General features: G+C 53.1%; 1 protein-coding gene across 1 annotated transcript; it reads left to right on the forward strand.

Moving 5' to 3' along the window:
- Nucleotides 1-2,541: 2,541 nt before the first annotated feature.
- On the forward strand, nt 2,542-11,384 carry KRT74 (keratin 74). The gene is made up of 9 exons (XM_025930821.2): nt 2,542-3,079; nt 3,689-3,903; nt 4,347-4,407; nt 4,901-4,996; nt 5,472-5,636; nt 6,838-6,963; nt 8,427-8,647; nt 9,106-9,140; nt 10,085-11,384. Exons 1-9 carry the CDS (start codon nt 2,609-2,611, stop codon nt 10,273-10,275), a joined length of 1,581 nt encoding a protein of 526 aa, XP_025786606.1. The 5' UTR covers nt 2,542-2,608; the 3' UTR covers nt 10,276-11,384.
- Nucleotides 11,385-11,946: the final 562 nt, after the last annotated feature.

Here is an 11,946-nt window from a genome sequence, read left to right on the forward strand (position 1 = left end):
CCTCAGAAAGCCCCATGTGTATTTTTTATTATTTATTTATTTTGAGAGAGAGAGAGAGAGAGAAAGTGGGGAAGAGGCAGAGAGGGAGAGAGAGAGAATCCCAAGCAGGCGCCTTGCTGTTAGTTCGGAGCCCAACGCGGGGCTCAGACTCACAAACCGCGAGATCATGACCTGAGCCGAAGTCAGGTGCCTAATCGACTGAGCCCCCCCCCCGGGAGCCCCAAGCCCCACGTATTTTATTCTGATTTTTTTTTTAATCGGAATTTCAGTAACTGCTTGTCGGAGTCACACGTAATCCAGTGCAGGCATGTGGCGTTAAAACTGCAAGAACAACGCCCAGACAAGTTTCACACGCTTGTGTTTTGTCTCCTCCACTTCAGTTTCCGTTTTTTAGAGAAGAAGGAGAGTGTCTTAGACGTTTCTCTCTCACTGTCCCACGGAGAGCGGTACACACAGTAGGAACTCAATTTTCCGGCTATTGAATGAACTGATCTCTTCAGACTTTGGCATGCTCAGTAGCCCAGTGAACTCAAAGACTGGGGTGGGGAGCGTGGTGGCTGATTAGAAGGTGGCCATCACAGCAAAGATCGGGACTGCCAGAGATCCCACAATGTGGGTCGGAGACAATTCCCTGCAATTACGTCCCCTAGAATTCGCTGGGAGGGGCACCTGTGCGTGGCAGCGATGATGACACCTGTCTGGAAAGTCCCCCCTGCCTCCTCCTCTTCCTTCTGCATCACCACCCCCAGCCCTTGGCCGTCATCACCGCCATCACTATCACTGCCCAGCCCCCAGCACAGAAAGCCCTGCGTCTTTGCTGCTAGCTGACATCTTATCCCATTACGTGCTGGTTGGGAACGCGGCCTTGAGACCAGACGCATTCGAATTCCAGTGCCAGCTCTGACTTCCTAGCCCAGTGCCCTCAGGCAAATTCTTTATCATCTCTAAGCCTCCGGTTCTCACCTGTCAAGAAAAGTGTGGAAGGTCAGGGTTAAAGTAGAAATGCTGGTGGTCCTGAGCACAATGCTGGGCACATGCGGTGTGAACGATTGATGCGAACTCTTTTTGTCTGCTCTGTCACTATTACTACGGTGGGTGGGTTCTATTGCTGCCACCATTGCTGCCACTACAAGTCATATGTCAGTCCCCTAGGAGCAGCTGCTGCGAACCAGCCCCCGCCCCCAAGAGTGCTGGCGGGGCGGGGGGGGGGGGGGGGGTACTAGCCCCGCCTTCTGGAGGTTCCTGACATCTATGGTCAAAATTAGTGTGCTTCCCCCAGCATCACAGTGCTGTTCTGTCTGGAGCTCTGGCCCCAGATTAAGTTCTTTACGGAGATTCCTCTTATTGGTCCGCAGCTCCTTGGTGGCTGGGGCTGTGTGTTGGTCAAGGGACTCATTCACAAACCAGCACCTGCAATATGGCTTAGAAAGCCACAAGAAACCACTTACATTATGCCCCCCCCATGCCCTGGGGCGAGGCCCTGCTGGGGCGGTGGGGGATGGGAGGGTGGGGGGCTGGGGAGACAGGGTCCCTGGAGAAGGAGCTTCCGCAGTCCTGCATCAGGATAGCTACCAGATGCCTGTTTTTGAAGGAATTTTGTAACATTTCACCCCACCAGGACTACCTGAACTAAGAAAGAGCTGCTCTCTCCCCTCCCTTAATTGAGTGGCTTCCTGAAATGATCAGGAAACTGACAGAACAGTCCACCCCGAACTCAGGGACTCCTGCAGCTTGGTCCCTGGGTGTGGAGTGTTTCTCCAGGGATCACAGGGGTTGGGGAGACCCAGTATGGGGTGGACAACCTTATTCGGGAGCAAAAACGTGGCTGCGGGAACTGCCAGCTGCCTGAAAAGGTTTTTACTGTTGAAAAGGCAACATCAAGGTCACCACCAACCACCACCCCCCGCAGGCTTCACCCACAGAAAGCCCCAGACAATACCCCTGCTGAGGGCCATGCAGACTCTGTGTGGTTGCTTCCATTATCTTCCTATGGTTCGTTCCGTTGCTGAACAGCTGGGGTCCCGACAGTGACCGAAAGAATGACTCCTGGAACTTCTGTCTTGGATCTAGATCTTTGAAGACACCATGTTCTTTCCAAGTCTCCTCTTCTCTGGCATGAACACTTCGGCTCCTCACTACCACCAACCCAATAATGGGAGATGGGTTCTCTTGGGAGGAAACCTTGGGTTTTCAGATGGGTCTTCTCTGGATAAAGCCAGGCATTGCCTTTGCTCCTCACTGATACATAAACAAGACAGAGGAAGCCCTGGAAAAATAAAGCTAGGAGATCTCCGAAGGGGATAAGTTTCCTGCTCCCTAATTAAGAGCACAGATAAATGCCAGATTAGACCACTCCGGTCTGCAAGGACAGCATATTCCGCTTGCTATCAGAAATGCTTTGTTCGCACAAAGGGTTGGAGATCTCTATTCTACAAATTGCCCATGGCCCCTGGCCCTTTAGCACTAGGAAAGGAGATAGTGGAGAGACGCCCTTTTCCGGTGTCCTGGGCTCAACAGGATAAAAGGAGGCAGCACTCTGGGTGTCCCGTCAGAGTGTTCACTACCCGTTGGTATTCTCTCCAGCTCTGTCAACTCCATCCTTCCCACCATGAGTCGCCAGCTGAACATCAAGCCTGGTGGTGACAAGGGTGGCTTCAGTGGGCGCTCAGCCGTGGTGCTGAGGAAGGCTGTGGGCAGTATGGCTTCTTGCCGTGCCGCTGGCAAAGGACCTGGGGCTGGCTTCAGCAGTCGGAGCCTCTATAGTCTTGGAGGGAATCGGTGTATTTCCTTCAATACGGCTGGCGGTGGTGTTTGGACTGGAGGTTACAGCTTTGGGCCTGGCTCTGGATATGGAGGGGGCCGGGCGACTGGCTTTGCGGGCAGCATGTTTGGCAGTGTGGCCTCGGGGCCCGTGTGCCCATCCATGTGCCCACCCGGGGGCATCCACCAGGTCACCATCAACAAGAGCCTCCTGGCCCCCCTCAACGTGGAGCTGGACCCTGAGATCCAGAGAGTGCGCACCCAGGAGCGGGAGCAGATCAAAGCTCTGAACAACAAGTTCGCCTCCTTCATCGACAAGGTGGGTCTCACAGGAGGAGGACGAGACAGTCCAGTGAGATGGGAACAAATCCCTGTTGCCTGGGAGTAGACAGGGCACAGTGGATGGGAAGGTGGCAGCTGGGTGTCAGGAAGGGCTCCCTGATCATAACATCTTGTAAGCTAGGTAGCACAAGGAGATGAATGAATGTGCTGCTTTCTTGGGGGATTTTGCAAAGAAGGGTGGAGAATTGAGTGAAGCATAGCCCCACCTTGAGAAAGAAGCGCTGGGTTTCTGGAGGACAACTTGATGAATCTCCAGCTCTTTAAAGAAGACAAGGTAGGATCAGCACTATTGGGAGGGGAGGGCTCACAGTACAGAAGAAACCCTTGGTTGAGTCATCAGGGGGAGCATCTCCCAGGTGCTGAGTCAGGTGACGGAAGAAAGCTATGGAATTTCCTTCTTCCTCGAGATTTCAGGGATTGGTTTTGTCCAGAAGGCTATGGAATGAGCACTTGTAAAGGTCTAGTTTGCATGGAATCCCATGAGTGGAGAGTCAGCACTTAAGCCAAACGACTTTAGAAAAATTCATATAACCTGGGAGTCAATGGCCCATGTCCATGGACACAATAGCCTCCATTGTGGTCCCAGGTGCGGTTCCTGGAGCAGCAGAACCAGGTGCTGGAGACCAAGTGGGAGCTGCTACAGCAGCTGGACCTGAACAGCTGCAGGAAGAACCTGGAGCCCATCCTCGAGGGCTACATCAGCAACCTGCGGAAGCAGCTGGAGATGCTGTCCGGGGACAGGGTGCGGCTGGACTCGGAGCTGCGGAACGTGCGGGACGTGGTGGAGGACTACAAGAAGAGGTGAGCACGGCCCACCAAGGTCATAGGTCGTATTCCCAGAGGCTTCTTGGCAAACCCAATCTCTGTGCCACTTTTTCGGTGGGGAGGGAGCAAGCACCAGGGCCAGGGGCTCACACCCCTCCCCTGGTTGTGGCACAACAGCTTGCTCTGTTGATAAGAACGTCCTATCTGGTTGATTGGAAGGAGTTCCATGCTCATTGATCCACCGACTGGTTCAGTGGCCAGTTTAGGGAGCCTAATGGACACTTGGATATTTTCCTAGGATCCAGAGAGTGGAATATAAATGAGGCAACTCAGGGACATAGTCCTGCCACTCCCAGCCTGTGCAACACTAGGCGATCCAGCAGGGACTCTGCACCCAAGCATCTGCCCGGACAGTGGGAAGGGAAGGTTACTTGGCCAGTGGGACTGAGGTCTCTGCTATCCTCTCTCCTTTCTCCCAGGTATGAGGTGGAGATTAATCAGCGCACAACAGCTGAGAATGAGTTTGTGGTGCTCAAGAAGGTAAGAAAGAGAAGAGCCTATGGACCTTGGTCTCTTGCACCCCCATCTGAACCGCCTCCACTCAGGACTCCAGCCCAGGGCTCCTCGGGAGGGGATTACGCCTAAATGGGGACGGAGTCATTGTTCTGGCCTCTAGCAAGTTGGAGAGACAGGACACACACCCAGGGGATGGGCAGAGAGACAGACGGCAGAGAATTCTGGCCTGGGAGTCAGGAAACTCTGGTCCAGCTTGACCTTCCTGTGTGACTTGGGGAAACTCATTCTACCTCTCTGGGCATTGTTTTTCTCCAGTGTAACAAGCAACATTCCCCTTTCCCTATTTTCAGAGAGTAAGTGAGTATGAGAAAAAGCAATATTGAGTGATTTTATTCAACCATATGCTTCCATTTGCAGGCAAAAAAAAATAGGAAATCAGATGGCTCTGGGATCAGGGACAGGGAAAGCTGATGAGATGGGATGGTATTGACTGAATGTTCTGGGCCCCTCTTGGCAGGATGTGGATGCAGCCTACACGGTCAAGGTGGAGCTTCAGGCCAAAGTAGACTCTCTGGATAAAGACATCAAGTTCCTCAAGTGTTTGTATGACGCGGTGAGGATACTCCTACCCTTTCCCCACCCTGCCTCTTGCCAGCTGGAGGCTTCACTTGCCTCTTCCCTGGGATGCCAATTAGAAGGATTTAGAATAAATAGACTGAAGCCTGTTTTTATAGAAAGGTGCAAAACTCTGCACTGCGAGACCACGGAAGTGTAGGATCTTGGTCCCCAGAAGCCATATACATAAGAGACAATCCCACCTGGGCTATGATAGTGACCTTGTGTGCAGGCAGGAAAAAATGACCTTGTGAAGTTCTACTCAAGCACAGGTTCTTAACCCTGTGAATTATGGGAAATGCCGTCGACTGCCTGCTGCCCCTGTGGGGTATATCCTGCTGCTGTGAGCCTTCTCCCTCGGCTCCAACAGACAGATCTGGAGCAGGCACTTCTTCCCACCACGTCAGCCCAGAAGACTAATAAGCAGCAGAGGGAGGCTGGGTGACACTGACTCTCCTCCTCTCTCAATTCAGGAGATGGCCCAGATCCAGACTCATGCCAGTGAGACCTCTGTTATCCTGTCCATGGACAACAACCGGGATCTGGACCTGGACAGCATCATCGCCAAGGTCCGAGCTCAGTATGAGGAGATCGCCCTGAAGAGCAAGGCAGAGGCTGAGGCCCTGTACCAGAGCAAGGTGGGCACCAGGGGGATCGCTGTCCTCCACCAGCCTCTCCTCTCCTGGGAAGGAACACCTCCATCAGTGAATTCAAAAGCCATCTTTGTAGATGTGCTGAAAGAAAGAATGGTTACAACCAATGCTTTAACCACATCCTACTCGAAAAGAATTCTTAGTAGAGACTATTATCCAAGGTAAAACATAAAATTGGTGTGGATGGGCATATTCAACGGAGAGGGACAGGCAATCCATTGACGGAAGAAAGAAGAGAGGTGTTCCTGCTGTAAAACAAATGTGTTTCCAGGGATTATGGCATGTCATTATGGGGCAGAAGAGTAACAAATATGGGGGAGAGTAACTAGGGAAGACCCAAGGTGGGGTGGGGAGGGAAGAGGAAGCCCCGAGCTCTTTCCTGATCAGTGTGGGGAGACTTCCAAGATGAGGAAGTGAAAGTCTAGGCACCTTCTGGGCAATGGCAATTGTGTTTGGAGGAGACTCTGCCTGGGTGCTCTTCAGGGCTTCACACCTGCCGTGCTCTGGCCCCCCTTTTCATGTTTGTTAAATCCCACTAACAGCAAAGATCACAGATTCCTCGTCCCCTGTCCATGGATATGTCATCCCCTCTTCTCTGGAGGACTGGGCAAGGGGAGAGGGGCAGATATGGGCTACGAGCCCCGAGCCAACAATCCCGCCATCTTAAGGGTACACACGGCGGTCAGTTTCCTGGCTCTCCACTTGTCACTGAGAAAGGGCTATGGGAGAATTTATGTTCTGTGGGGACAGGGACTTCACCTGTCCTGCTCACTGCTATGTCCTCCAGTACCTGGAGCAGAGCCTGGCCTATGCAGATGCTTCTGTAAAGAGGTGCTAAACAAGCTGAAAGCACTTCTTATATTTTGAAAGTGCTTAATAAATGTGACTTACGTCTTTCTTTCATCCAGCTGAGGAAATAACACAAGCAGAGCAAGGAGAAAGGATGGACCCAGCACACGGGCTCTGCTTAGAGAAGGGGGTGGACTTCTGGGCCGGAACCACCACAAAACCCCTGGAAGGGTGCCCAGGCCCCCGCTCTATCACTTCCTGCTCTGGAACCAGAACCACCTCCCCTGGTTGGTCCCAGCCATGGGATTGTTTGCTCAGGACCCTTCCCCTACTTCAAGTTGGGGGACAGGGGATGCAGTCCTGTCTCATAACCAACTTTCTATCTCTGGGAAACCAGATCCAAGAGCTGCAGCTGGCAGCCGGCCGGCACGGTGATGACCTCAAACACACCAAGAACGAGATGTCAGAGCTGAACCGGCTCATCCAGAGGATCCGGTGTGAGATTGCCAATGTGAAGAAGCAGGTGGGCAGCAACTTCACAAAGATTGTCAAGTTCTTGGTGAAGTTCAATTTCATCCCCTGCGATGGAGAAACTGGAGCCCACCCTTTTGCGCAAAGCAAATCTCCCAACCTGGGCGTGGGAGCCCCTCAGCCACCCACTGTCCCTGTTTCCCACCTGCCTCTGTGCCCCTGTGGTCAGAGCTGGCACTGTGCTCAGGATTGGGAAATGCCTTGAGCTCACCTCATCTGACTCCCAGGTCGTAGGTAAGGAAGATGAGCTGGAGAGGGAAAGTGACTTGCCCAAGGTCTCCAGCCGGTCATCAACAGAGCCAACATTAGAAATCAGGTTTCCTCTTTCTTTTTTCCCTCTTTCTCAGACCTTTTCTGTGTGAAACAAACCTGCTGAACAACCCTTCAGATGTGCCCTCTGGCGGCAGCTCCCACACCTCCTCCTCCCAATGGACACTCAACACATGTGGGATGCGTGGGGAATGCATCCCGGGCCCCTCCATGGCCACGTTAAGTTCCTGCCCTCCCGGGTGGGGCGTAGTCCTGGTGACGGAGGGAGGACGACAGCAGATGAAGCCCTCCTGGGTGGCCCTGCCCTGTACCACGTGGGATGTCCACTTCAGCTGGGGGATCCTGTCTCACCTGGAAGCAGCAAGACTTAAACACCATGTCAGTGGGGAGCTGATTTTAAGGTGGTGGGGAATCCTTCCTGTCCTGGTTCTCCCCAAAGAACCAGGTCAACTCTGCCAGTGACAGAGTCACCAAACTGAGAGACCAGAGCCTACTCTCCTCCCTGAGGCCTCTACTCCAGGCGATGTGGGGGAGCCCGGGGACAGCTCTCCTCCCCATCAGTACATGAGATCACAGTGCTGCTAGGTGTTTGTCAGAATCTAGTTTCTGAGGTTGTAGTTGTGATTTCAGACCTTTAACCTCCTGCTCTAAGGGAAGCCTCCTTCACCCAATTCAGGCCGCCAAGGGGGGAGCACTGAGCCAGACTCCCTGCAGAGTGCTGGATTGGTCCAGAAATGCTTGCTCTTGGTGCTAACAGGTAGCAAGGGTCCTGACTGGGAGCTGTCCTGCAGGCAGGAATCTGACTACAGTGGCACCTTGGCATGCTGTCTGCTCCTTAGAGGCGTTCTGGCTGGGGTCTCAGCGTGATTCTCTTGGACCTGGTGTCCTTTGAGTTTATAGCCACTGGTGGCCTCCAACCCCAGGGACTAGACAACTTTGCGAACATCAAAGTTTTCTTCCTATACTCATGACATGTAACTGCTTCAACAGCTTCTCACACCAATTCCTGTAAATATCCATCTGCGACAGAAAATAGAGGAGACCCAGGGTCGAGTGCTGGCTCTGCAGCTCTTAATTGCTATCACCTCGGGCCTCATCTGTAAAGAATGGGGGTTGTGCTACCTAACCCAGAAGATCTAAAAACTCTCTTGCATTCTGATGATCTCCCTGGTCTTTGGCTTTCAGTGTGCCAACCTGGAGACGGCCATCGCCGATGCCGAGCAGCGGGGCGACAGTGCCCTGAAGGATGCCCGGGCCAAGCTGGACGAGCTGGAGGCCGCCCTGCACCAGGCCAAGGAGGAGCTGGCCCGGATGCTGCGGGAGTACCAGGAGCTCATGAGCCTGAAGCTGGCCCTGGACATGGAGATCGCCACCTACCGCAAGCTGCTGGAGGGCGAGGAGTGCAGGTGGGGGGGGGGTGGGCGGGGGGAAGCAGGGGAGAAGGGGCTGTGGGTGGCTCACTGCTAGGCTGGGGACATTTGGGAAGTGGAAGATGAACAACATGAGCACAAGGTGGTGGTTTGACTGGGGAGCTCAGCTTCCCTTCCTTCCTGTGATGGAGGTCAAACATGAAGCAAATAGCATGAGGGGTGCTCTGAAAATACCAGGTGGGGTCACACAGAAACCCCAGATTGGGTTTCATCACTAGCTTTGCCACGCACAAGCTCTGCAGTCCTGGTAAATCATTGAGCGTCTCTGCACCTTTATGTTCTTACCTGTAAAATGAGATTATAATCCCCATCTCGAGGATTGTTTTAAGGATGAATGAAAATAATCTACAGGTTAAAGCAGGTGCTCATCAAGGTTTAGCTGAATGTAGACACTTCCTTGAGGTTTTATCCTTCTCTAACTTTCTGTCTTACAGGATGTCTGGTGAGAATCCATCGTCTGTGAGCATCTGTAAGTGTCCCTGAGAGATGGGTTGGGTGGGGACTCTGGCTGGATGGGAAAGCTGTGGACACGAGGATAGGGCGATGCCACCTCCTTTAGTGGTTCTGCCCCACCCCCAGTCTGGGAATTTCTGCAACTGTCTTTTGAAGCTTCTCTGGCTTCAAAGGAAACCTATTTCCCTTTGTCCCATGGAAACAGTGACTGAAGTCATGCCTACCCCATTTCCTTCCTGTCTCTTCCCAGGGCATTGTCATCCAGAGAGAGGTTAACAATGTGCACAGGGGCAGGGACGCCTGGGTGTCTCAGTTGGTTAAGCGGCTGACTCAGGTCATGATCTCACAGTTTGTGAGTTCGAGCCGTACGTTGGGCTCTGCACTGACAGTGTGGAGCCTTCTTGGGATTCTCTCTCTCTCTCTTTCTCGCTCTCTCTCAAAAATAAATAAAATAAACTTTGTTTTATTTTATTTTTTTTTTAATTTTTTTTAACGTTTATTCATTTTTGAGACAGAGAGAGACAGAGCATGAATGGGGGAAGGTCAGAGAGAGAGGGAGACACAGAATCTGAAACAGGCTCCAGGCTCTGAGCTGTCAGCACAGAGCCCGACGCGGGGCTTGAACTCACGGACTTCGAGATCATGACCTGAGCCGAAGTCGGACGCCCAACCGACTGAGCCACCCAGGCGCCCCAAATAAAATAAACTTTAAATAACAAGTTAAAAAAAAAAAAAAAGAATGTACATTGGGCGCCAAACAGTCCAAGAATCTCCAGGAGGACAGGGACCGTGTCTGTGCTGTGTGGTCCTCGCCTCACGCGGAGCCTGGCACATCGCAGGGTGTCTGTGGGTCTTTGTGATGTTTCCAGGCTGCTGAAGGTTGCTGGGGGTTGAGGGGGGATGGCTTCTTTGCTGACTGACCCTCACTGCCCTTCTCTGTTCTCGGCCCTTCCTCCTCAGCTGTCATCAGCAGCGGTGGAAACAGTTACTACCACCCCAGCACCTCTGGCAGTGCTGACACGGGGCCCAGTGGCCTGGCGGGCAGCTCCAGCAGCACTTGGGCCGGACAGTCCAGGGCCAAAGGGGCACGAGTGGGAGACCTCAAGGATGCCCGGGGCAAGAGCGCCCCCTCCAGGAAAGCTACCCGATAAACTCCCGGTACCGGGGAGAAGAGAGATCCTGGCCACCGCCCTACCTGGAGTTGTCTGCTGTCCCCCACCCTCCACCCCCGAGTCCCAGGACTGTCTGTAGTGCGCTCTGCCACCCGTGCCGTGCCTCCCCTGACTGTCCTGTTTCCTCGGGTACCGCGTGGACTCTGACTTCTTGTTTCCCCTTACTGCCTTCAGGAGGCTTTGGGGCACAGGCTCCAATTACCTTCTTGGCCCTGGGAAGCTCTGGTCCTCCCCAGAAGAAGAGGGGAGGGGGGTGGCGGAGCGGGAGGGGAGGGGGGAATAGTCTTGCTGTGTGCTGAGGCTGAGGCTCATTCCACGTGCACCCAGGAGGCAAGCGGTCAGCCAGCCCTTGCCTGTCCCCTCAGAAAGATCTTTGCCAAATGACTCCATTATTTAGGAGAAAAGGTGTCCTCTCTCAGACCACCAGCTGTATCTGTCTCTACAAAGCCAAGTGACAGAGAACGTAGGGATCTCCTGCCACCTTGGGTCACCCACCACTCCTCCCTTACTGGTAATAGCTACAACCATATGCTAAGCACCTGCTACGTGCCAGGCTCCCCGCATGCCTGTCTTTCTTACCCAACCTGCTGGGTGGATGTAACCAGCATCCTCAGGACAGAGGAGAAGCCCCATCCTCTGAGAGGCTGTAGAATCTGTCCCTGTGACCCACGAAGTACCAGGGCCACGAGTCAAGCCCAGGTCTGGCTGACTCCAGGGTCTATATACTTTCCCTGGCATATCACTGCCTCTTTCACAAAGGGAGTTTTTTTAAACCCATGGTTCTTTTGATGAGGGCAGCATGATTATGTTGCCTTTGTGTTGAGGACTGTGGGTGTGTGACTTATCTTGAGTGCTCTCTCTGGGGCTGTATCCTGCTGTGCTTGTGATTCTCAATTCTTGTTGCTATGAGCTGTGCTTGGTGGGGGGAGCTTGATCTATCTCTGATGGTACTGCCCAGGCCAGAAGTCATGGCTCTTGATGTAAATATTCCTAAAAGTGGTCACACCCAGTCCCTTCTTTGCTTGACTTAAGAACTCTGGATTCCTGCTGTACAGTCAATAAACTGCCCTTGAGTAATATCAGAGGTACACTCTTGTCAGTGTGTCAATCTCACCAAATTGCCCACCCCCTAATGATAATGGGCCCCGCCCCACCCACATGCACCAGCCTTTAGAAAGTCAGGAGGCAGATCAGAGCAAGCTGCTCTGGAGGCCATCGCAGGCTGATGGGACAGATGTACATAGATGCAAATCATGTCCTCGTACAAATCAGGGAATGGCAGTCCCATGCAACAGTGCTGAGAAGAGACCAGGATGTAGAAGCTAAGCAAAGAAGGCTTCCTGGAGGAGGAGGAAAGTTTAATCAAATAACTAGAAAGATAGGCACATAGATTCCTGGAGAGAGAACTTAAAGCACACCACACGATAGCTTTTGTGTGCTTATTTTGGTGGGGAGTGGGAGGTCTTAGATTTTCCAAAGTGAGCAGTGGGGCTGGGTGGGGTTCCGAGTCCCTCAGCTTTGGCCTGCAGAATTCAGCCCTCTGGTTGGCTTTCTGATCCATCTGGTATCATAAATGTGCCTGAGATGTTTGCCCCTCCAGCCCTCAGGGTAACAGGGGCAGGCCTTGCGAGGGCGGGTCCTCTCGTCCCA

Source organism: Puma concolor, chromosome B4 (assembly GCF_028749965.1).
Source record: "Puma concolor isolate L17-30 chromosome B4, mPumCon1.1.hap2, whole genome shotgun sequence".
NCBI lineage: Eukaryota > Metazoa > Chordata > Mammalia > Carnivora > Felidae > Puma > Puma concolor.